This window comes from Agelaius phoeniceus, chromosome 36 (assembly GCF_051311805.1).
Source record: "Agelaius phoeniceus isolate bAgePho1 chromosome 36, bAgePho1.hap1, whole genome shotgun sequence".
Taxonomy (NCBI): domain Eukaryota; kingdom Metazoa; phylum Chordata; class Aves; order Passeriformes; family Icteridae; genus Agelaius; species Agelaius phoeniceus.
The window spans coordinates 1,835,473-1,861,092 of record NC_135300.1 but is presented as its reverse complement, the minus strand read 5'-3'; the positions used below and the strand labels follow the sequence as shown (position 1 = coordinate 1,861,092).

Genomic DNA, 25,620 nt, shown 5'->3' with positions numbered 1-25,620 from the left:
AATCTGTAAAATTTATTGGTGGTCATCCCAAACCCCGGCCGCGGGGTCCCTCCTGCCCTGGGGTTGTTCCGGTCCAACCCCAGAACCCCAAATTTCCCCTTTTTCCCCCCAAATCCCCCTTCGTTACCATAGCAACGCCTCCGTAGCAACCGTTACCAGCCAACGCCGCGTTGCCAAGGCAACAGCCCCGCCCCCTTCGCCTTAAACCACGCCCCTTCCCCGTTACCACGGCAACGCCCGCCCTGCGGCGGGAAGCGCGCCCCGGTTACCGTGGCGACAAGCCCCGCCCACTCTCCGTTGCTATGGAAACCCCCCGCCCTATCAGCGGTCAGCCGCTCCCTAAACCACGCCCCTTGGACGGTCGCTATGGCGACACGCCGCGCCCCGGCGCATGCGCGGTGACGTCACACCCGGAAGCGGCGGGCCCGGCGCGGCGCTGCCGGAGGCGCGGAGCGGCCCCGTCCGACCCCCCCCGACCCCCGGGACCCCTCCGGGACCCCCTCCCGGACCCCCCCCGACCCCTCCCCGACCCCTCCCCGAGCCCCCGGGCCCGGCTTCGGCCGCGGCCCCTCCCCCCCCGGGACCCGGCGCTATGGTGAGCAAGGGGGGAGGGGCGGCGGCGGTCACGTGGTTGGGGAGGGGGCGGTCACGTGGTTGGGGAGGATTGAGGGGGGGTGACCTCGGTGGTGGGGGTGACCTTTGACCTTTGGGCACGTGACCCCCGGGATTCCCACGGTGGGGGGGGGGAAGGGACCGAGATTTTCCCGGGGTTCGATCCCACGTGACCTCACCCCTCCCCCCCACCCCCTTGCCGGTGGCACGTGATTGTGAAGACCCCTCCCCCCAACCCCAAAATCCACCGAAATCTTCCCAAAATCCATCCCCCAACCCCAAAATCCTCCCAAATCTCCCCAAAATCCATCCCCGGAGCCCAAAATCCTCTGAAATCTCCCCAAAATCCAACCCCAACCCCAAAATCCTCCGAAATCTCCCCAAAATCCATCCCCGGGCCCCAAATCCCCCCAAAACTCCCCCAAATCCCATCCCAGTCCCTCCCAGTGCCCCCAAATCCCCCCAGAATGTCACAAAACCCCCCCAAATCCCCCCCAACCCCCTCCCAGTTCCCTCCCAGTCCCTCCCAGTCCCCTCCCAGTCCCTCTCAGTTGCTCCCAGTGCCCCCAAATCCCCCCAAATCCCCCCAAAATGTCACAAACCCCCCCAGATCCCCCCCAAACCCCCTCCCAGTCCCCTCCCAGTCCCCTCCCAGTCCCTCCCAATCCCTCCCAGTCCCTCCCAGTTCCCTCCTAGTCCCTCCCAGTCTCTCCCAGTCCATCCCAGTCCCTCCCAGTCCCTCCCAGTCCCCTCCCAGTCCCCTCCCAGTTCCCTCCCAGTCCCCCCCAGTCCCTCCCAGTCCCTCCCAGTTCCCTCCCAGTTCCCTCCCAGTCCCTCCCAGTGACCCCCAGCCCCCCCAGATGCGGTTCATGCTGCTGTTCAGCCGCCAAGGGAAGCTGAGGCTGCAGAAGTGGTACCTGGCCACGGCCGACAAGGACAAGAAGAAGATGGTGCGGGAGCTGATGCAGGTGGTGCTGGCCAGGAAGCCCAAGATGTGCAGCTTCCTCGAGTGGAGGGACCTCAAGGTGGTCTACAAGAGGTAAAAAAACCAAAAAAAATACCCAAAAGAATGGTCAAAAGTGAGGTTTGGTCACTAAAAATAAAATTTAAAAGTTGAGGGAAAATCGGGAAAAAAAAAACCCCAAAAGTGAGGTTTGGTCACCAAAAATAAAATGGAAATATTGAGGGAAAATCGGGAAAAAAAAAACCCAAAAGTGAGGTTTGGTCAGCAAAAATACAATTAAAAAGTCGAGGGAAAATTGGAAAAAATAAACCCCCAAAAGAATGGTCAAAAGTGAGGTTTGGTCACCAAAAATAAAATGGAAATGTTGAGGGAAAATCGGGAAAAAAAAAACCCCAAAAGGGAGGTTTGGTCACCAAAAATAAAATTAAAAAGTTGAGGGAAAATCGGAAAAAAAATAAACTAAAAGAATGGTCAAAAGTGAGGTTTGGTCACCAAAAATAAAATGAAAAAGTTGAGGGAAAATCGGGAAAAAAAAAAAACCAAAATGGTCAAAAGTGAGGTTTGGTCACCAAAAATAAAATGGAAAAGTTGAGGGAAAATTGGAAAATAAAACCCCAAAAGAATGGTCAAAAGTGAGGTTTGGTCACCAAAAATACAATTAAAAAGTCGAGGGAAAATTGGAAAAAATAAAACCCCAAAATGGTCCAAAGTGAGGTTTGGTCACCAAAAATAAAATGGAAATGTTGAGGGAAAATCGGGAAAAAAAAAACCCCAAAAGAATGGTCAAAAGTGAGGTTTGGTCACCAAAAATACAATTAAAAAGTTGAGGGAAAATCGGAAAAAAAATAAACTAAAAGAATGGTCAAAAGTGAGGTTTGGTCACTAAAAATAAAATTAAAATGTTGAGGGAAAATCGGAAAAAATAAAACCCCAAAATGGTCAAAAGTGAGGTTTGGTCACCAAAAATAAAATGGAAATGTTGAGGGAAAATCGGAAAAAAAAAACCCCTAAAGTGAGGTTTGGTCACCAAAAATAAAATAGAAATGTTGAGGGAAAATCGGGAAAAAAAAACAAACAAAAGAATGGTCAAAAGTGAGGTTTGGTCACCAAAAATACAATTAAAAAGTCGAGGGAAAATTGGAAAAAATAAACCCCCAAAAGAATGGTCAAAAGTGAGGTTTGGTCACTAAAAATAAAATGGAAATGTTGAGGGAAAATCGGGAAAAAAAAACCCCAAAAGTGAGGTTTGGTCACCAAAAATAAAATGGAAATATTGAGGGAAAATCGGGAAAAAATAAACTAAAAGAATGGTCAAAAGTGAGGTTTGGTCACCAAAATAAAAATGGAAATGTTGAGGAAAATCGGGAAAAAAAAACCCAAAATGGTCAAAAGTGAGGTTTGGTCACCAAAAATAAAATGAAAATGTTGAGGGAAAATCGGAAAAAAAGAAAAACCCCGGGGTTTCATGGCAAAAAAAAGGGAATTTCTGAGCCAGAGATTGAGGGGTTGACCATGGTTGGGTTGGCCATGGTTGGGTTGGCCATGGTTGGGTTGACTGTGATGGGTTGACCATCATGGGTTGATCTTCAGGAGTTGATCGTGATGGGTTGGACATGGTTGGGTTGGCCATGGTCAATTGATCATGGTTGGGTCGATCATGGTGGGTTGATCTTGACTGTGGTTGGGTTGACCATAGTTGGGTTGACCATGGTCGGGTTGACCTTCATGACCATGGTTGATCATGGTTGGGTTGACCATGGTGGGCTGACCATGGTTGGGTTGACCTTCATGACCATGGTTGACCATGGTTGGATTGATCATGATTGGGTTGATCATGGTTGGCTTGACCATGGTGGGTTGACCATCATGGGTTGATCTTCAGGAGTTGATCATGATTGGGTTGACCATGATAGATTGACCTTCATGACCATGGTTGACCATGGTTGGCTTGACCATGGTTGGGTTAACCTTCATGAGTTGACCACGATGAGTTGATCATGATGAGTGTGACCATGTTTGGGTTGACCATGGTGGGTTGGTCGTGGTTGAGTTGACCGTGATGGGTTGATCTTCATGGGTTGATCATGATGGGTTCACCATGGTCAATTGATCATGGTTGAGTTGACCATGGTCGGGTTGACCATAGTTGGGTCGACCATGGTCGGGTTGACCTTCATGACCATGGTTGACCATGGTTAGCTTGATCATGGTTGGCTTGACCATGGTTGGGTTGATTTCATGAGTTGACCATGATGAGTTGACCATGGTTGGGTTGGCCATGGTTGGGTTGACCATGGTTGGGTTGACCATGATGAGCGTGACCATGGTGGGTTGATCGTGGTTGAGTTGACCGTGATGGGTTGATCTTCATGGGTTGATCATGATGGGTTCACCATGGTCAATTGATCATGGTTGAGTTGACCATGGTTGGGTTGACCATGATGGGTTGACCTTCATGAGTTGACCATGGTGGGTTGACCATGGTTGAATTGACCATGGTTGGGTTGACCACGATGAGTTGACCATGATTGTCTTGACCATGGTGACCCCTGGGTTCTCCTCGTGGCCACGTCCCCATGCTACGATTGGTCCTGGTGGCCTTGGGGACATCTCCACCTCCGCCATTGGTCCTGGTGGCCATGGGGACATCCCCACCTCCATGATTGGTCCTGGTGGCCTTGGGGACATCCCCACCTCCACCATTGGGTCCTGGTGGCCTTGGGGACATCCCCACCTCCACCACTGGGTCCTGGTGGCCTTGGGGACATCCCCACCTCCACCATTGGATCCTGGTGGCCTTGGGGACGTCCCCACCTTCACCATTGGATCCTGGTGGCCTTGGGGACATCCCCACCTCCATGATTGGTCCTGGTGGCCTTGGGGACGTCCCCACCTTCACCATTGGGTCCTGGTGGCCTTGGGGACATCCCCACCTCCATGATTGGTCCTGGTGGCCATGGGGACATCTCCACCTCCATGTTGGATCCTGGTGGCCTTGGGGACATCCCCACCTCCATGATTGGGTTCTGGTGGCCATGGGGACATCCCCACCTCCATGATTGGTTCTGGTGGCCATGGGGACATCCCCACCTCCATGATTGGTTCTGGTGGTCTTGGGGACATCCCCACCTCCATGATTGTGGCCATGGGGACATCTCCACCTCCATGATTGGTCCTGGTGGCCATGGGGACATCCCCACCTCCACGTTAGGTCCTGGTGGCCATGGGGACATCCCCACCTCCATGATTGGTCCTGGTGGCCATGGGGACATCCCCACCTCCATGTTGGGTCCTGGTGGCCTTGGGGACATCCCCACCTCCATGATTGGGTCCTGGTGGCCATGGGGACATCCCCACCTCCACCATTGGGTTCTGGTGGCCTTGGGGACATCCCCACCTCCATGATTGGGTCCTGGTGGCCATGGGGACATCCCCACCTCCACCATTGGGTTCTGGTGGCCATGGGGACATCCCCACCTCCATGGTGGATCCTGGTGGCCTTGGGGACATCCCCACCTCCATGTTGGATCCTGGTGGCCTTGGGGACATCCCCACCTCCACGTTGGGTCCTGGTGGCCTTGGGGACATCCCCACCTCCATGATTGGTCCTGGTGGCCTTGGGGACATCCCCACCTCCACCATTGGGTCCTGGTGGCCTTGGGGACATCTCCACCTCCATGTTGGGTTCTGGTGGCCTTGGGGACATCCCCACCTCCATGGTGGATCCTGGTGGCCATGGGGACATCCCCACCTCCATGATTGGTCCTGGTGGCCATGGGGACATCCCCACCTCCATGGTGGGTCCTGGTGGCCATGGGGACATCCCCACCTCCATGATTGGTCCTGGTGGCCTTGGGGACATCCCCACCTCCACCATTGGGTCCTGGTGGCCTTGGGGACATCCCCACCTCCGCCATTGGTCCTGGTGGCCATGGGGACATCCCCACCTCCATGATTGATCCTGGTGGCCTTGGGGACATCCCCACCTCCGCCATTGTGGCCATGGGGACATCCCCACCTCCGCCATTGGTCCTGGTGGCCTTGGGGACATCCCCACCTCCCTGATTGGTCCTGGTGGCCTTGGGGACATCCCCACCTCCACCATTGGTCCTGGTGGCCATGGGGACATCCCCACCTCCACGTTGGATCCTGGTGGCCTTGGGGACATCCCCACCTCCATGATTGGTCCTGGTGGCCATGGGGACATCCCCACCTCCACGATTGGTCCTGGTGGCCTTGGGGACATCCCCACCTCCACCATTGGGTCCTGGTGGCCTTGGGGACATCCCCACCTCCCGATGTCCCCAGGTACGCCAGCCTCTACTTCTGCTGCGCCATCGAGGGCCAGGACAACGAGCTGATCACGCTGGAGCTCATCCACCGCTACGTGGAGCTGCTGGACAAGTACTTCGGCAGCGTGAGTGGGGACACGGCCCGGGGGGACACCCCGGGGACATCCTGGGGACACCGCGGGGACATCCTGGGGACACCAGAAACATCTCAGGGACATCAGGGACACCCTGGGGACATCAGGGACATCTCAGGGACATCAGGGACACCTCAGGGTCAGCAGGGACATCTCAAGGACATTGGGGACACGTCAGGGACATCCTGGGGTCATCAGGGACATCTCAAGGACATCAGGGACACCTCAGGGACATCAGGGCCACCTCAGGGTCACCAGGGCCACCTCAGGGTCACCAGGAACATCTCAAGGACATTGAGGACACCTCAGGGACATCAGGGTCACCTCAGGGCCAGCAGGAACATCTCAAGGACATTGAGGACACCTCAGGGACATCAGGGCCACCTCAGGGCCAGCAGGAACATCTCAAGGACATCGGGGACACCTCAGGGTCACCAGGGACACCTCAGGGACATCAGGGCCACCTCAGGGCCACCTCAGGGTCACCAGGGCCACCTCAGGGCCACCAGAAACATCTCAAGGACATTGGGGCCACCTCAGGGACATCAGGGACACCTCAGGGTCATCAGAAATATCTCAAGGACGTTGGGGACACATCAGGGACATCCTGGGGTCACCAGGAACATCTCAAGGACATTGGGGCCACCTCAGGGGCACCAGGGCCACCTCAGGGTCACCAGGGCCACCTCAGGGCCAGCAGGAACATCTCAAGGACATCGAGGACACCTCAGGGACATCAGGGTCACATCAGGGTCACCTCAGGGTCACCAGGAACATCTCAAGGACATCAGGGCCACCTCAGGGCCACCTCAGGGTCACCAGAAACATCTCAAGGACATCAGGGTCACCTCAGGGCCACCAGAAACATCTCAAGGACATCGGGAACACCTCAGGAACATCAGGGCCACCTCAGGGCCAGCAGGAACATCTCAAGGACATCAGGGACAGCCTGGGGTCACCAGGAACATCTCAATGACATCAGGGACATCTCAGGGAGATCCTGGGGTCACCAGAAACATCTCAAGGACATCGGGGCCACCTCAGGGGCACCAGGGCCACCTCAGGGCCACCAGGGCCACCCCAGGGTTCCCTGGAAGGCCCCGGGTGGCGCCAGGAGCCCGCGGTGTCCCGGTGCCGCAGGTCTGTGAGCTGGACATCATCTTCAACTTCGAGAAGGCGTACTTCATCCTGGACGAGTTCGTGATGGGCGGCGAGATCCAGGACACCTCCAAGAAAAGCGTCCTCAAGGCCATCGAGCAGGCGGACCTGCTGCAGGAGGTGGGGACGGCCTAGAAATCACCCAAAAAACCCCGAAAAATTAAAAAAAAACCAACAAAAAAACCCAAAATATCCCTAAAAAAATCCCCCAAAAATCCCCTAAAAAATCCCCCAAAAGATCCCCAAAAAATGCCAAAAACTCCCCTAAAAAAATCCCAAAAACTCCCCTAAAAAATCCCCCAAAAAACCCAAAAAATCCCCCCCCAAAAAAACCCCAAAAATCCCCCCAAAATCCCCCCAAAAATCCCAAAAAAAAACCCCAAAAATCCAGAAAAAAATCCCCAAAAAAATCCCCAAAAAAACCAAAAAATCCCCCCAAAATCCCAAAAATATCCCTCCCAAAAAACCCCCAAAAATCCCCCCAAAAATCCCCAAAAATCCCCTAAAAAATCCCCCCCAAAATCCAAAAAAATCCCCTAAAAAATCCCCAAAAAACCCCCAAAAATCCCCCCAAATCCCCCAAAAAGTCCCTAAAAAATCCCAAAAACCCCCCAAAAAATCCCCTAAAAAAATCCCCCCAAAATCCCCCCAAAATAATCCCAAAAAAAAAACCAAAACCAAAACATCTCCAAAAAAATCCTCCCAAAATCCCCCCAAAAAATCCAGAAAAAAAACCAAAGAAAAAAATCCCAAAAAAATCCCCCCCAAAAAATCCCCAAAAAATCCCCCCCAAAAAATCCCTAAAAAAATCCCCCCAAAAATCCCCAAAAATGCCCCCCAAAAATCCCAAAAAATCCCCCAAAAACAACAGCAAAAAAAATCCCAAAAAAGCCAGCGGGAGGGGTTGGAGAAGCCAAAAATCCACGGGGAGCTGCTGCAGGAGGTGGGGACGCCCCGGAAATCACCCAAAAAACCCTGAAAAAACCCAAAAAATCCCCCCAAAAATCCCAAAAAATCCCCCCCCAAAAAAATCCCCAAAAATCCCCCCCAAAAAATCCCCAAAAAAACCAAAAAATCCCCCCAAAATCCCAAAAAGATCCCCCCCAAAAAACCCCCAAAAAATTTTTAAAAAATCCCCCCCAAAAAAATCCCCCCCCCAAAAAATCCACCAGGAGGGGTTGGGAGAACTCAAAATCCCAAAAAAATCCCCCCAAAATCCCCAAAAAATTAAAAAAAAAAAAATCCCTAAAAATCCCCCAGGAGGGGTCAGGGGACCTCAAAATCCCCAAGAATCCAAAAAAAATCCCAAAAAATCCCCCCAAAAAATCCCCCCCAAAAAATCCTCCCCAAAAAATCCCAAAAAATCCACCAGGAAGGGCTGGGGACACCCCAAAATCCATGGGGACACCCCAAAATTCATGGGAGGTTCTTGTGGGGTCGTGGTGGCCCCAGAAATCCATGGGGAGGGGGGCAGGGACCCCCCCAAACTGGGATGGACCCCCCCAAACTGGAATGGACCCCCCTAAACTGGGATGGACCCCCCCCAAATTGGGATGGACCCCCCTAAACTGGGACAGAGCCCCCTAAACTGGGATGGACCCCCCCAAACTGGAATGGACCCCCCCAAACTGGGACCAAACCCCCCCAAACTGGGATGGACCCGCCCAAACTGGGATGGACCCCCCCAAACTGGGACCAAACCCCCCCAAACTGGGATGGACCCGCCCAAACTGGGATGGACCCCCCCAAACTGGGACCAAACCCCCCCAAACTGGGATGGACCCGCCCAAACTGGGACAGAGCCCCCCCAAACTGGGATGGACCCGCCCAAAGTGGGATGGACCCCCCCAAACTGGGACTAAACCCCCCCAAACTGGGTTTGAGCCCCCCCAAACTGGGACTAAACCCCCCCAAACTGGTTTGAACCCCCCCCAAACTGTTTTTGAACCCCCCCAAACTGGTTTTGAACCCCCCCAAACTGGTTTGAACCCCCCCAAACTGGTTTGGACCCCCCCAGACTGGTTTTGAGCCCCCCCAGACTGGTTTGGAGCCCCCCCAAACTGGTTTGAACCCCCCCAAACCGGTTTGAACCCCCCCAAAGTGGTTTGGAGCCCCCCCCAAACTGGTTTGAACCCCCCCCAAACTGGTTTTGAACCCCCCCCAAACTGGTTTGAACCCCCCCCAAACTGGGTTTGAGCCCCCCCAAACTGGTTTGGACCCCCCCAGACTGGGTTTGAGCCCCCCCAAACTGGTTTTGAACCCCCCCAAAGTGGTTTTGAGCCCCCCCCGTTTTGCTGCAGAGCTCGGGGGGGCCCCTCGGGCGCTGCAGGGAAATGAGTCACAGCTGCGGTGGCACCGCTGGCACTGTCACCTCCTGTGCCACCCCCACCCTGTGACACCCCCCTGAACGTGTGACACCCCCACCCTGTGACACCCCCCGAACATGTGACACCCCCCCGAACATGTGCCACCCCCACCCTGTGACACCCCCACTGTCACCTCCTGTGCCATCCCCACCGTGTGACACCCCCACCCCCGTGTCACCCCCACTGTCACCTCCTGTGCCACCCCCACCCTGTGACACCCCCACCCTGTGACACCCCCCCGAACATGTGACACCCCCTGAACATGTGACACCCACCCTGTGTCACCCACCCTGTGTCACCTCCTGTGCCAGCCCCACCCTGTGACACCCCCTGAACATGTGACACCCCCCCGTGCCACCCCCACCCCCCGAACATGTGACACCCCCACCCCCCCCAAAAGGTGACATCACCAGCGTCACCACCTGTGCCACCCCCACCCTGTGACACCCCCCCCCGAATATGTGACACCCCCCGAACATGTGACACCCCCACCGTGTGACACCCACCCTGTGCCACCCCCAGCCCCCCCAAACAGGTGACGTCACCTGTGTCACCCCCACCCTGTGACACCCCCCCCAAACATGTGACACCCCCCCAGGTGTCCCCAAATGCGTCCCCAGTGTCCCCACCCCCCCCAGGATGTCGCCCCCCCCCCCCCAAACAGGTGACGTCACCAATGTCACCCCCCCCCGTGTCACCCCCACCCTGTGACACCCCCCCGGTGTCCCCAAATGTGTCCCCAGTGTCCCCCCAGTGCCACCACGCCCCCCCCAAAACAGGTGACGTCACCAGTGTCACCCCCCCCAGTGTCACCTCCCCTTTGTCCCCCGCCCCTTTCCCCCCCCACCCCCCCAAATTTTGGGGTGTGTCCCCCCCCCCCCCCTTCCTACCTTCAAAATTTTAGGGGGGATTTCCCTTTCATCCTCCCCAGAAACCCCCAAATTTTGGGGTTCCAACCCTCCCAAATTTTAAGGTCCGACCCCCCCCCCCCCCCCAAATTTTTGGAGTCTTTCCCCCCCAAATTTTAAGGCCCAACCGCCCCCCCAGATTTTGGGGTCTTCACCCCCAAATTTTAAGGTCAAACCCCCCCCCTCCCCAAATTTTGGGGTCTTCTCCCCCCAAATTTTCGGTTCATTCCCCCTCAAATGTTGGGGTCCAACCTCCAGAAATTTTGGGGTCTTTTCCCCCCAAATTTTAAGGTCCAATCCCCCTCCAAATTTTGGGATCTTTCCCCCCAAATTTTGGGATCTTTCCCCCCAAATTTTAAGGCCCAACCCCCCCAAATTTTGGGATCTTTCCCCCCAAATTTTTGGGGTCTTTCCCCCCAAATTTTAAGGCCCACCCCCCCCAAATTTTGGGATCTTTCCCCCCCAAATTTTGGCATTTTCTCCCCCAAATTTTGGGATATTTTCCCCCCAAATTTTGGCGTCTTCTCCCCCAGATGTTGGGGTCCAACCGCCGCAAATTTTGGGATCTTTTCCCCCAAATTTTGGGATTTTCTCCCCCCAAATTTTTGGGGTCTTTCCCCCCAAATTTTGGCATCTTCTCCCCCAAATTTTGGGATCTTCTCCCCCAAATTTTGGGATCTTTTTCCCCAAACTTCGGGGTATTTCCCCCCAAATTTTAAGGTCCAACCGCTCCAAATTTTGGGCCCTTCCCCCCAAATTTTGGAATTTTTCCCCCAAATTTTTGGGATCTTTCCCCCCAGATTTTGGGATCTTCCCCCCCAAATTTTGGGATCTTTCCCCCCAAATTTTTGGGGTCTTTCCCCCCAAATTTTAAGGCCCAACCCCCCCAAATTTTGGGATCTTTCCCCCCCAAATTTTGGGATCTTTCCCCCCCAAATTTTGGGGTTCTCTCCCCCCATTTCCCCCCCTCCCCAAATTTAACCCCTTCTTTTCCCCCCCCCAGGAGGACGAATCCCCCCGGAGCGTCCTGGAGGAAATGGGGCTGGCGTAGCCCCCCCCGAAACCCCCCCCAAAATTTTGGGGACCCCTCCCCCAAATTTTTGGGAACCCCCCCCAAATTTTTGGGGACCCCATGGGACCAAATCCCAGCCTGGAGAAAAAAGGGGGGAGGGAAGGGACGCCCCCCTATGGCCCCCCCAAATTGTAAATATATCTATAAAGGGGGAGGGGGGGTCCCCAAAAATCTTTGGGGTCCCCAAAAATTTTTGGGGTCCCCAAATTTATTTTGGGGGGGTTCCCCAATTTTTTTTAGGGTGGGTGTCCCCAAATTTGGGATTTTTCCCCCCCAAATTTCCCATATTTGGAGGGGATCCCCCCACCCCGAATTTTTTGGGGATCCCCCCCCAAAAAAAAAATTTTTTTGGGGACCCCCCCCCCCCCAAATTTTTAGGGACCCCCCCCCTCAATGATGGGACCACGGAGCCAAAAAAAAAAAAAAAATTTAAAAATTTGGAATAAAATCTGTGGAGATTGGAGCTGAGCTTGGTGATTTTGGGGGGGTTTAAAAATGGGATTTTGGGGGGGCCCATTTGCTCCTTTTTGGGGTTATTTTATCCATTTTTGGGTCATTTTGTCATTTTTGGGGTTATTTTATCGTTTTTGGGGTTATTTCGTGGGTTATTTTATCCATTTTTGGGGCATTTTGTCATTTTTGGGGTTATTTTATCATTTTTGGGGTTATTTCATGTTTTTGTGGGTTATTTTATCCTTTTTTGGGTTTTTTTTTAAATCACATTTTGGGTTGGGGGTATTTTATCCTTTTTAGGGGCATTTTGTCATTTTTTGGGGTTATTTTATCTTTTTTGGGTTATTTTATCATTTTGGGGGTTTTTTTACCCCATTTTTGGGGTCATTTATTCCTTTTTGGGGTCATTTATTCCATTTTTGGGTTCATTTCTTCCCTTTTGGGGTCATTTCTTCCCTTTTTGGGTTCATTTCTTCTCTTTTTTAGGGTCATTAATTCTCCTTTTGGGTTCATTAATTCTCTTTTCGGGTTCATTTCTTCCATTTTTGGGGTCATTAATTCTCTTTTCGGGTTCATTTATTCCCTTTTTGGGGTCATTTATTCTGTTTTGGTGTCATTCCCTTTTTGGGGTAATTTATTCCCTTTTTGGGGTCATTTATTCCCTTTTGGGTTCATTAATTCTTATTTTGGGTTCATTTATTCCATTTTTGGGTTCATTAATTCTCTTTTTGGGGTCATTTCTTCCCTTTTTGGGTCATTAATTCTCTTTTTGGGGGTAACTTATTCCCTTTTTTGGGTCATTTATTCCCTGTTTGGGTTCATTTATTCCCTTTTTGGGTTCATTAATTCTCTTTTTTAGGGTCATTTATTCTCTTTTTGGGTCATTTATTCTGTTTGGTGTCATTCCCTTTTTGGGGTAATTTATTCCCTTTTGAGGTCATTTCTTCCCATTTTTGGGTCCATTTATTCCCTTTTTGGGTTCATTTATTCTCTTTTTTAAGGTCATTTCTTCCTTTTTGGGGTAATTTCTTCCCTTTTTGGGTTCATTTATTCCCTGCTTGGTTTATTTCTTCCCTTTTTGGGTTCATTAATTCTCTTTGGGGTCATTTCTTCCCTTTTGAGGTAATTTCTTCCCTTTTCGGGTCATTTATTCCTTTTTTAGGGTCATTTATTCTGTTTTGGTGTCATTTATTTCCATTTGGGTTCATTTATTCCCATTTTGGTGTCATTTATTCCATTTTTGGGGTCATTTCTTCCCTTTTTGGGGCCGTTTTACCCCTGGGGGGGCAGGAGGAGCCCCCACCCCCCCAAAAAACGGGAGGAACTCGTACTAAAATAGTCGCTTTTATTCGTTAGCAAAATTAGTGATTGGGGGCTTATTTACAGAGAACCCCCCCGCGGGGAACTGGGAGGGACTGGGATGGACTGGGATGGACTGGGAGGGACTGGGAGGGACTGGGAGGGGTCTGGAGCTGGAACTGGGAGAGACTGGGATGGACTGGGAGAGACTGGGACAAACTGGGAGGGACTGGATGGACTGGGGGGGAACTGGGAATGAACTGGGATGGACTGGGATAAACTGGGAATACTGTGATGGACTGGGATCAAACTGGGACAAACTGGAGGGACTGGGACAAACTGGGAGGGGACTGGACAAACTGGGAGGGAACTGGGAGGAACTGGGGGGAAACTGGGAGGGACTGGGAGGGGATTGGGTTATACTGGGAGGGACTGGGATGGACTGGGACAAACTGGGAGAGACTGGGAGGGACTGGGAGAGACTGGGGGGGAACTGGGAATGAACTGGGATGGACTGGGAAGGACTGGGACAAACTGGAGGGACTGGAAGGACTGGGATGGACTGGGAGGGAACTGGGGGAAACTGGATAGACTGGGATGGACTGGGAATGAACTGGGAGAGACTGGGAGGGACTGGGACAAACTGGGAATGAACTGGGAGAGACTGGGAGGGAACTGGGGGGAAACTGGGAGGGAACTGGGGCCCAACGGTGACAAACTGGGAGCGGGACTGGGACAGGACTGGGATTAACTGGGAGGGAGCAGGAACCGGAACCATGAGACCGGGACGAGGGGTGGGAACTCCACAACCAGAACTGGGACAAAACTGGGACAAACTGGGACAAACTGGGACGAACTGGGAGGGGCCAACGCACCCGAGCACGGATGGGGGGGGAGAGGGGAAGGGGTGGGGGAGGGGGGGGGGGTTGGGGTTTGTTTTATTTTATTTTTTTTTTATTTTTGGTGGGGGGCGGGGAACCCCCCCCAAAACTCAGGGGTACCCGCGGGGGGGGCTCCCCAAAACCCTCTCCAGGAATTTCTGCACCTGGCGCTCCCTCAGCGGGGCCGGGGGGCGCCGGGGCAGGAAAGTCCTGCCGGGCTCGGCTCCGGCGGCCGCGCCCTGGCTTTGGGCGGCTTCGGCAGCGCCGGCGGCGGCGTCTCCTCCTCATCCTCATCATCATCATCATCATCATCGCCACCCCGGGCGGCGCCGCCGCCACGGCCGCCAGGGCCATGCCCGTGGCCGCCGCCGCCGCCTCCTCCTCCTCCTTGCGCTTCTGCTCCACGTCGTGGATGATGTCCACCACGTCGTCGGCCGGCAGGTGCAGCCTGCTGGACAGCTCGATCAGTTGGTCGATGGTGCCGGGGTCCAGCTCGTCCACCTCGGCCGGGTCCTGCGGCGACGCCTCCTCCGAATCGCCGGCGGCCGCCTCCGAGGATGACGATGATGACGGGGACGAAGGCGCCGCGATGCGGTTGCCCCGGTGGCCCCGCGCCGGGAGGATCTCGTTGTCCTCCAAGCCGCCGTTGCCGTCGAGGTCCCCGAAGCCGCTCCTGATCTTGAAGGCGCCGCCCAGGGCGTCGTTGGCCTTCGAGGCGGCCCGAGTCCTCTTTGAGCTTGAAGCGCCGGTTGACCTTGAAGACCTCGTTGGCGTCGTTGGCGTCGTAGGCGCCCTTGTAGGCGTCGAGGTCGTTGAATCTCTCCTTGGGCTTGTAGGCGTCAAAGTCGTTGTTGAGGTCGTTGCCAAAAGCGAATCTGTCCTTGGTCCTGTAGGTCTGGTGGTCACCAAGGTCATCGTTGAGGTCAAACCTGTCCCTGGTCCTGTAGGTCTGGTGGTCACCGAGGTCATCGTTGAGGTCAAATCTGTCCCTGGTCCTGTAGGTTTGGTGGCCATCGAGGTCATCGTTGAGGTCGTTGCCAAGGCTGAACCTGTCCTTGGTCTTGTAGGCACCAAGGTCATCGTTGAGGTCGTTGCTGAGGTCAAACCTGTCCTTGGTCCTGTAGGTCTGGTGGTCACCAAGGTCATCATGAGGTCAAACCTGTCCTTGGTCCTGTAGGCCTGGTGGTCACCGAGGTCATCGCTGAGGTCAAACCTGTCCTTGGTCCTGTAGGCCTGGTGGTCACCAGGTCATTGCTGAGGTCAAACCTGTCCTTGGTCCTGTAGGTCTGGTGGTCACCAAGGTCATCGTTGAGGTCAAACCTGTCCTTGGTCCTGTAGGTCTGGTGGCCATCGAGGTCACCGTCGAGGTCATCGCCGAGACCAAACCTGTCCCTTGCCCTTGCGGCCACCGAGGTCATCGTCGAGGTCCAGACCAAACCCATCCTTCCTCTTATAACCCCCAAACTCCTCACGGCCTCATCCTCCTCTTCCTCACCGCCAAACCCATCCTTCCCGTCCCCAAACCCTTCCTCCACCTCCTCCTCCTCCTCCTCCTCGGACCGTTATCCTCGGCCACGGCGCCTCCGGGCCCTCTCAGCAGGTAGCGCAGCAGAAGATCCGAGGCCAGGTCGGCCAAACGCTCCTCCTCGGCCGCCGCCTTCCTCGCCGCCTGCGCCTGCCGCCGGCTCTCGGCCAGCTCCTGGTAGCGCCGCTCCAGCAGCCGATGCTCCAGGCTCTGCTGCTGCCGCAGCTGCCGCGAGCTCGCCCAGCCCAGCTCCCGCTCCCGCTCCCGGTCCCGCTGCCGGTCCCGCTTGGCCTCGGCGCGGAGCCGCCCCAGCTCCTGCAGCTCCTTCAGCACCTCGGAGCGCGGCGGCGGCGGCAGCGGGGAGCGCTTGGACACCGAGTGAGGGCCGGGGGTGGCGGCGGAGGCGGCGCTCGGGGCGGTCCTGGGGGGTTGCGGGGTGGGCTGGGGGCGGCTCTGGACGAGGAGGGTGATGGAGAGGAGGAGGGCGGCGCTGCGGAGGGGGCGAGGAGGGGGCGCCATGGTGCCTGGGGGGGGGGAGATGGGGGGAAAGAAAAGGGGGGGGTGAGAGCTGAAATTTGGGGTGGGGTCCCCAAGCACCGCCCCGGGTGACGTCATTGACCCCGCCCCACCTCGCGGCGTGGGGGTGTCCCCGCCCCATCGCATCCCCCATCCCCAGCGGGGGTTTGGTCACTCTGGGGTTCCCAAGGGACCCCAACCCCCCATGTCCCTCGTGTCACCCCCCCGTGTCCCCCCGAGGACCCCCAGGAACCCCCCAGGAACCCCCCAAGGGACACAGGTGTGAGCACACAGGTGTGAGCACACGGAACACGGGTGCAGGTGTGAGCACACACGGAACACACACAAAACACACACAAAACACACGCAGGTGCAGGGTGTGAACACACAGGTGTGAGGAGCACACAGGTGTGAGCACACAGAACACACACAGGTGTGAGCACATGGAACACGGGTGCAGGTGTGAACACTCAGGGAACACACACAAAACACACACAGAACACACAGGTGCAGGTGTGAACACAGGTGTGAGGAGCACACAGGTGTGAGCACACAGAACACACACACACAGGTGTGAGCACACAGGTGGGCACACACGGAACACACACAGGTGTGAGCACCTGGAGAACACGCCCACACACACACCCACACAGTGTGACACACTCACGGTGACACAGGGGTGACGCATGGTGACACGTGCAGAGGGTGACACACGCAGGGTGACACACACAGGGTGACACACGCATGGTGACACACACAGGTGACACACATGGTGACACATGGTGACACAGGGTGACACTCACGGTGACACACGCACAGAGAACACACGCACAGGTGTGAGCACCTGGGGAACACTCGCACCGCACACACACACGTGACACACGCGGGGTGACACACGCGGGGTGACACAGGTGACACAGGTGACACACGCAGGGTGACACACGCAGGGTGACACACACAGAGGGTGACACATGCAGAGTGACACACGCACAGGTGTGAGCACCTGGGGAACACTCACACGCACACACGGGGTGACACACGCAGGGTGACACACACAGGTGACACATGCAGAGGGTGACACACGCAGGGTGACACACTCACGGTGACGCAGGGTGACACACACACACGGTCCCAGGCAACGAACACGCGCAGACGGGTGCGCACACACACACACACAGAGAGAGAACACGCGTGGAACGCGCAGGTGTGAACGCACAGGTGTGAACGCACCTGGAGCACACACCTGGGTCACACCCACGCACGTGTGAGCACACCCAGAACACACCCACACACACACCCGGGTCACACCCACACACCTGGGTCACACCCACACACCTGGGTCACACCCACGCCCCCCCCCCCCACCTGTGAGCGCGCCCGGCTCGCGCGCGCGCCTGACCACGCCCACTCCCCGCCGAGCCCCCCCACGTGCGCGCGCGCTCCCCCGCACGTGAGCGACCCCTCCCCTCCCCTCCCCCACCTTCCCACTCTCCCCTCCCTCCCCCCACGGCCACACCCACGCGGATCCCGCCCTTCCCCCCTCCCCCCTCCTCCCCTTCGGGATCGCCCCCCACGCGCGCCCATCCCCCCCCCTCCCCCTCCCCGCGCGCTCCTCGCACCCCTCCCCCCACCCCCACATTCCCGCCCCCACCCCCACAAAAAAAAAACCCCCATGGGGGCGGGGGGGACGCCACCCAATCTCCCCACCCACCCCAAAACCCAAATGGGGAGGGGGCTCCTACCGGCTCCGGGGGGGTCTCGGCCGATCCGAGGGGGTCCCCCCCCCCTTTTTCCAGCCCGGGGGGGGGCGGTGCTCGGTGGGGGAGGGGCGCCAAAAATTGGTGGTGGTGGAGGGGGGGGGGGTCTTGAAGAAAAGTGGGGAGGGGTCTCCAAGCGGGGGAGGGGGGACGGGAGGGGGTCCCGATAAGGGACGGGGGGGGAGGGGAGAGGGGGGGGGAGGGGAAGCGAGCGGGGGGGGAGGGGTCGCGGTGGTCTCGCCGCCGTCTCGCCCTTCAGCACCGCGGACAGCGCCGGCTCCGCCCCCTTTATACGCGCGGGGGCCCCACGTGGGGGGTCTCCGATGACGTCAATGGCCCATTCATAAAATCCGGCCGGGCCCGGGGAATTAAAAAAAAAAAAAAAAAAAAAAAAAAAAAAAGGGGTGGGGTCGTGGAGGAGGAGGGGGGAAAGGGGGGGGGGGAACCTCGCGCATGCGCAGAGAGCCCCGCCGCGGAGGGATGAATGAACGAGGGGGATGAATGGGAGGGGGGGGTGGGGCGGGGGCTGGGGGGGATGAATGGGGTAGGGGTGGAGGGGGGGGATAAATGGGGGGGTGATTAATGGGGCTGGGGGTGATTAATGGGGTGGGGGATTAATGGGGCTGGGGTGATTAATGGGGCTGGGGTGATTAATGGACTGGGGGGGTTAAATTAAATGGGGCTGGGGGTGATTAATGGGGCTGGGGGTGATTAATGGGGCTGGGGGGGGATTAATGGGGTGGGGGGGTTAAATTAATGGGGCTGGGGGTGATTAATGGGGCTGGGGGTGATTAATGGGCTGGGGAGGTTAAATTAAATGGGGCTGGGGGTGATTAATGGGGTGGGGGGTTAATTGGGCTGCGGGTGATTAATGGGGTGGGGAGGTTAAATTAAATGGGGCTGGGGGTGATTAATGGGGTGGGGGGGTTAAATTAAATGGGGCTGCGGGTGATTAATGGGGTGGGGGGTTAATTGGGCTGCGGGTGATTAATGGGGTGGGGAGGTTAAATTAAATGGGGCTGGGGGTGATTAATGGGGTGGGGGGGTTAAATTAAATGGGGCTGCGGGTGATTAATGGGGTGGGGGGGTTAAATTAAATGGGGCTGGGGGTGATTAATGGGGTGGGGGGTTAATTGGGCTGCGGGTGATTAATGGGGTGGGGGGGTTAAATTAAATGGGGCTGGGGCATGAATGGGGTGGGGGGGTTAAATTAAATGGGGCTGGGGGTGATTAATGGGGTGGGGGGGTTAAATGGGGCTGGGGGGATTAATGGGGCTGGGGGGTTAAATGGGGCTGGGGGATGATTAATGGGGCTGGGGGTGATTAATGGGGTGGGGAGGTTAAATTAAATGGGGCTGGGGGTGATTAATGGGGTGGGGGGGTTAAATTAAATGGGGCTGGGGGTGATTAATGAGGCTCGGGGGGTATGAATGGGGCTGGGGAGAATGGGGGGGGTTAAATGGGGCTGGGGGTTATGGGTTGGGGTGGGTGATTAATGGGGTGGGGGGGGTTAAATGGGTGGGGGGGATGAATGGGATTGGGGGGGTGAATTGGGGCTGGGGGCTGAATTGGGGCTGGGGAGAATGAATGGGGCTGGGGGTTAATTAGGGCTGGGGGAAAATTAATGGGGCTGGGGGGTGAATTGGGGCTGGGGGTTTAATTAGGGCTGGGGGGGGAAATTAATGGGGCTGGGGGTTAATTAGGGCTGGGGTTAATTAGGGCTGGGGGCTTCATTTGGAGCTCGAAGGGGCTGAATGGGATGGAGGCGTGAATGAGTCTGGGGGCGTGAAAAGGGCGGGGGAAAGGAATGAATGGGGCTCGGAGGGCATGAATGGGGCCGGGGGATGAATGAATGGGGCCGGGCGTGAATGAGTCTGGGAGGGGATGAATGGGGCTGGGGGTTAATTAGGGCTGGGGGTTAATTAGGGCTGGGGGTTTAATTAGGGCTGGGGGGTGAATGGGGCTGGAAGGGGATGAATGAACGGGGGGGTGAATGAATGGGGCAGGGCGTGAATGAGTCTGGGAGGGGATGAATGGGGCTGGGGGTTATTAGCTCTGGGGGTTAATTAGGATGGGGTTAATTAGCGCTGGGGGTTAATTAGCGCTGGGGGGTGAATGGGGCTGGAAGGGGATGAATGAACGGGGGGGGGGGGGGTGAATGAATGGGGCAGGGCGTGAATGGTCTGGGAGGGGATGAATGGGGCTGGGGTTAATTAGGGCTGGGGGTTAATTAGGGCTGGGGGTTAATTAGCGCTGGGGGTTAATTAGGGCTGGGGGTTAATTAGGGCTGGGGGTTAATTAGGGCTGGGGGTGAATGGGGCTGGAAGGGGATGAATGAACGGGGGGTGAATGAATGGGGCAGGGCGTGAATGAGTCTGGGAGGGGATGAATGGGGCTGGGGGTTAATTAGGGCTGGGGGTTAATTAGGGCTGGGGGTTTAATTAGCTCTAGGGGGTGAATGGGGCTGGAAGGGGATGAATGAATGGGGCGTGAATGAGTCTGGGGGGCACCAATGGGGCCGGGGGTGAATTCTGGGGGGGCTGTGATGCACACGGAGACCCCCCCTAGGCAGCCCCTATAGAGCCCTATAGGCCTGCACAGGGGTGTACACCCCTATAGACCTACACAGGCCCTACACACCCCTTACACAGCCCCTACACACCCCCTACACAGGCCCTACACATCCCCTACACATCCTTACACAGCCCTTACACAGCCCCTACACAGCCCTTACACAGCCCCTACACAGCCCCTACACAGCCCCTACACAGCCCCTACACAGCCCCTACACATCCCCTACACACCCCTTACACAGTCCCTACACAGCCCTTACACAGCCCTTACACAGCCCTTACACAGCCCCTACACAGCCCTTACACAGCCCTTACACATCCCCTACACACCCCCTACACAGCCTCTACACAGTCCCTACACAGCCCCTGCACAGCCCTACACATCCCCTACACATCCCCTACACAGCCCTTACACATCCCCTACACATCCCCTACACATCCCCTACACAGCCCTTACACATCCCCTACACATCCCCTACACACCCCCTACACAGCCTCTACACAGTCCCTACACAGCCCCTGCACAGCCCCTACACAGCCCCTACACATCCCTTACACATCCCCTACACAGCCCCTACACATCCCCTACACAGCCCTTACACATCCCCTACACATCCCCTACACATCCCCTACACAGCCCCTACACATCCCTTACACAGCCCTTACACAGCCCCTACACATCCCCTACACAGCCCCTACACATCCTTACACAGCCCTTACACAGCCCCTACACAGCCCCTACACAGCCCCTACACAGCCCCTACACACCCACACAGGCCTTACTCACACCTTACACACTCCTCCTATAGCCCTACACAGCCCCTACACATCCCCCAAGCTCCTATAGACCCCTATAGACCCCTACACACCCCTATAGACCCCTATAGACACCTATAGATCCCTATAGACACCTACACACCCCTATAGACCCCTATGGACCCCTATAGACCCCTATAGACCCATACAGGCCCCTATAGACCCCTATAGACCCCTATAGGCACCTCCACACCCCTATAGACCCCTATAGGCCCCTATAGACCCCTATAGACCCCTACACACCCCTATAGATCCCTATAGATCCCTATAGACCCCTATAGACCCCTATAGACACCTATAGACCCCTATAGATCCCTATAGACCCCTATAGATCCCTATAGATCCCTATAGACCCCTATGGATCCCTATAGACCCCTATAGGCCCCTATAGGCCCCTATAGACACCTATAGGCCCCCTATAGATCCCTATAGACCCCTATAGATCCCTATAGATCTCTATAGGCCCCTATAGATCCCTATAGACCCCTATAGGCCCCTATAGACCCCTATAGACACCTATGGAACCCTATAGATCCCTATAGACCCCTATAGATCCCTATAGATCCCTATAGACCCCTATAGACACCTACACACCCCTATAGATCCCTATAGATCCCTATAGACACCTACACACCCCTATAGACCCCTATAGACACCTATGGAACCCTATAGATCCCTATAGACACCTACACACCCCTATAGACACCTATAGACCCCTATAGATCCCTATAGACCCCTACACATCCCTATAGGCCCCTATAGATCCCTATAGACCCCTATAGGCGCCTCCACACCCCTTGCACACCCCCTACACCCCGTCCCGTGTCCGTCCGTCCGTCCGTGGGTGCCACACCCACCTATAGGTGCTCCTGTCTATAGGGGCTGCGTATGCCGCTGTGTCCCCACACGCACCCTATACGTCCCCACACGCACCCTATACGTTCCTATATGCACCCTATACGTCCCCATACGCATCCTATACGTCCCCATACACATTTTATATGGTTCCCATATGCATTTTATATGTTCCCATACACGTTCTGTACGTCCCCATATGCATTCTATAGGTCCCATATGCATTCTATAGGGTCCCCACACCAAATCCACCTCTAGGTCTCCATAGGCTCCCCGGGTGTCCCCTATGGCCGCCCCTATGGGTCCCTATGGCTCTCCATGGGTCCCAATGGACCCACAGGTCCCCGTGCCTGCCCCTATAGGTCCCTGTAGGTCCCCTATAGGTTCCCATAGGTCCCCATAGGTCCCTGAGCCCCCCCGATCCCCTATAGCCCCCATAGGTCCCTCCATGGGTCCCAATGGCTCTTGCTGTAGGTCCCTATAGGTCCCTATGGGTCCCTATGGGTCCCTATGCGTTTCTATGGGTTCCTATGGCTCCCTATGGGTTTCTATGGGTTCCTATAGGTCCTTATGGGTTCCTATGGGTTTCTATGGGTCCCTATAGGTCCCCAAGCCCCCCCCGGTCCCCTATAGCCCCCATAGGTCCCTCTCTGCCTCCCTCCATGGGTCCCAATGGCTCTTGCTGTAGGTTCCTATAGGTTCCTATGGGTTTCTATGGGTCCCTATGGGTCCCTATGGGTTCCTATGGGTTCCTATGGGTTCCTATGGGTCTCTATGGATCCCCATAGGTGCCCATGGCCCCCCAGGCCCCCTCTGGTCCCCTATAGCCCCCATAGGTCCCTCCATGGGTCCCAATGGCTCTTGCTGTAGGTTCCTATAGGTTCCTATGGGTTTCTATGGGTTCCTATGGGTTTCTATGGATTCCTATGGGTCCCTATAGGTTCCTATGGGTCCCTATGGATCCCCATAGGTGCCCAGGGCCCCCCAGACCCCCCCAGTCCCCTATAGCCCCCATAGGAACCTCCATGGGTCCCAATGGCTCTTGCTGTTGGTCCCTATAGGTCCCTATGGGTTCCTATGGGTTCCTATAGGTTCCTATGGGTCCCTATAGGTCCCTATGGGTTTCTATGGGTTCCTATGGATTCCTATGGGTTCCTATAGGTTCCTATGGGTTCCTATGGGTTCCTATAGGTTCCTATGGGTCCCTATAGGTCCCTATGGGTTCCTATAGGCCCCTATGGGTCCCTATGGGTTCTATGGGTCCCTATAGGCCCCTATGGGTTCCTATGGGTTCCTATGGGTTCCTATGGGTTTATATGGGTCCCTATAGGTCCCTATGGATCCCCATAGGTGCCCATGCCCCCCCAGCCCCCCCGGTCCCCTATAGCCCCATAGGTCCCTCTCTGCCTCCCTCCACGGGTCCCAATGGCTCTTGCTGTAGGTTCCTATCGGTTCCTATGGGTCCCTATAGGTTTCTATGGGTCCCTATAGGTCCCTATAGGTTCCTATGGGTTTCTATAGGCCCCTCTGGGTTCCTATGGATTCCTATGGGTTTCTATAGGTTCCTATGGGTCTCTATAGGTCCCCATAGGTGCCCATGGCCCCCCAGACCCCCCCGGTCCCCTATAGCCCCCATAGGTCCCTCCATGGGTCCCAATGCTCTTGCTGTAGGTCCCTATGGGTCCCTATGGATTCCTATGGATCCCTATGGGTTTCTATAGGTTCCTATGGGTTTCTATGGGTCCCCATAGGTGCCCACGGCCCCCCAGCCCCCCCCGGTCCCCTATAGCCCCCATAGGTCCCTCTCTGCCTCCCTCCATGGGTCCCAATGGCTCTTGCTGTAGGTCCCTATGGGTCCCTATGGATCCCTATGGGTCCCTATGGGTCCCTATGGGTCCCTATGGATTCCTATGGGTCCCTATGGGTTCCTATGGGTCTCTATGGGTCCCCATAGGTGCCCACGGCCCCCCAGCCCCCCCGGTCCCCTATAGCCCCCATAGGTGCCCCCCCCAGCACTGCGGCCTCGGTGAGTCACCAATGCAGCTGCGGGGGGGGGAGGGGAGGGGAGGGGAGGGGGGGGCCCGTGTGGAGCTCCCGCCCCTCCCCCACCCTGGGGGGCTCTGAGTCACCGGGGGGGGGGAGGGGGGGGGGATATGGGGGGGCTATGGGGGGTTCTATAGGGGCTATGGGGGGTTCTATAGGGTTCTATAGGGGATATGGGGCCTGTAGTGGACATGGGGGGCTATGGGGGGTTCTATAGGGGGTCCTATAGGGTTCTATAGGGGCTATAGGGGGTTCTATAGGGTTCTATAGGGGATATGGGGCGTGTAGTGCATGTGGGGGGGGTATGGGGGCTATGGGGGTTCTATAGGGTTCTATAGGGGATATGGGGGCTATAGGGGGTTCTATAGGGGATATAGGGGGTCTATAGGGGGTCCTATAGGGTTCTATAGGGGCTATAGGGGGTTCTATAGGGTTCTATAGGGGATATGGGGCCTGTAGTGGATATGGGGGGACTATGGGGGCTAGGGGGGTTCTATAGGGTTCTATAGGGGGTCCTATAGGGTTCTATAGGGGATATGGGGCCTGTAGTGGACATGGGGGGGCTATGGGGGTTCTATGGGGGGTCCTATAGGGTTCTATAGGGGCTATGGGGGGTTCTATAGGGTTCTGTAGGGGATATGGGGCCTGTAGTGCATGTGGGGGGGGTATGGGGGCTATGGGGGTTCCTATAGGGTTCTATAGGGGCTATGGGGCCTGTAGTGCATGTGGGGGGCCTCTATAGGGTTCTATATGGGATATGGGGGGTTCTATAGGGGATATGGGGTCTGTAGTGCATGTGGGGGGGGGGTATGGGGGCTATGGGGGTTCTATAGGGTTCTATAGGGGCTATGGGGCCTGTAGTGGACAGGGTGGGCTATGGGGCTATGGGGGCTACGGGGGTTCCATAGGGTTCTATAGGGGATATGGGGCCTGTAGTGGACATGGGGGGCTATGGGGGGTTCTATAGGGGGTCCTATAGGGTTCTATAGGGGCTATAGGGGGTTCTATAGGGTTCTATAGGGGCTATGGGGCCTGTAGTGGATCTGGGGGGACTATGGGGGCTAGGGGGGTTCTATAGGGTTCTATAGGGGGTTCTATAGGGTTCTATAGGGGATATGGGGTCTGTAGTGGACGTGGGGGGGCTATGGGGGCTATAGGGGGTTCTATAGGGGCTGTAGGGGCTATGGGCCTGTAGTGGATGTGGGGGGGCTCTATAGGGTTCCATATGGGATATGGGGGGGGTTCTATAGGATATGGGGGGATTCTATAGGGTTCCCATAGGGTTCTATAGGTTCCTATAGGATATGGGGGGTTTCTATAGATTCCTATAGGGTTCCTATAGGGTTCTATAGGATATGGGGGGGGTTCTGTAGGGTTCTATAGGTTCCTATAGGAA

The 25,620-nt window shown here is 56.1% G+C and overlaps 3 protein-coding genes across 31 annotated transcripts; 1 reads left to right on the top strand and 2 right to left on the bottom strand.

Annotated features, from left to right (window-relative positions):
- The first annotated feature begins 368 nt into the window (after positions 1-368).
- LOC129134361 (AP-1 complex subunit sigma-1A) lies at positions 369-11,969 on the top strand. 2 transcript variants are annotated; one of them, XM_077192967.1, is made up of 6 exons: positions 369-595; positions 1,473-1,651; positions 5,885-5,993; positions 7,143-7,280; positions 11,438-11,522; positions 11,567-11,969. In XM_077192967.1, the coding sequence occupies exons 1-5, from the start codon at positions 392-394 to the stop codon at positions 11,483-11,485; spliced, it is 678 nt and encodes a 225-aa protein (XP_077049082.1). In that variant the 5' UTR covers positions 369-391; the 3' UTR covers positions 11,486-11,522; positions 11,567-11,969. The 2 variants fall into 2 exon arrangements, with proteins under 2 accessions (XP_077049082.1, XP_077049081.1); XM_077192966.1 differs by having other exon boundaries at positions 11,438-11,969.
- A 2,195-nt stretch (positions 11,970-14,164) lies between these two features.
- Positions 14,165-15,649, bottom strand: LOC143696512 (uncharacterized). 28 transcript variants are annotated; one of them, XM_077192951.1, is made up of 4 exons: positions 15,507-15,639; positions 15,387-15,452; positions 15,292-15,333; positions 14,165-15,226 (listed from the first exon to the last, which is right to left on the bottom strand). In XM_077192951.1, the coding sequence occupies exons 1-4, from the start codon at positions 15,509-15,511 to the stop codon at positions 14,197-14,199; spliced, it is 1,143 nt and encodes a 380-aa protein (XP_077049066.1). In that variant the 5' UTR covers positions 15,512-15,639; the 3' UTR covers positions 14,165-14,196. The 28 variants fall into 28 exon arrangements, with proteins under 28 accessions (XP_077049066.1, XP_077049080.1, XP_077049073.1 ...); XM_077192965.1 differs by lacking the exon at positions 15,387-15,452 and having other exon boundaries at positions 14,165-15,169; positions 15,495-15,649; XM_077192958.1 differs by lacking the exon at positions 15,387-15,452 and having other exon boundaries at positions 14,165-15,263; positions 15,317-15,333; positions 15,495-15,649.
- LOC143696514 (uncharacterized) lies at positions 15,608-18,072 on the bottom strand. The gene is made up of 2 exons (XM_077192968.1): positions 17,923-18,072; positions 15,608-16,188 (listed from the first exon to the last, which is right to left on the bottom strand). Exon 2 carries the CDS (start codon positions 16,181-16,183, stop codon positions 15,608-15,610), a length of 576 nt encoding a protein of 191 aa, XP_077049083.1. The 5' UTR covers positions 16,184-16,188; positions 17,923-18,072.
- Between the last annotated feature and the right edge of the window lie 7,548 nt (positions 18,073-25,620).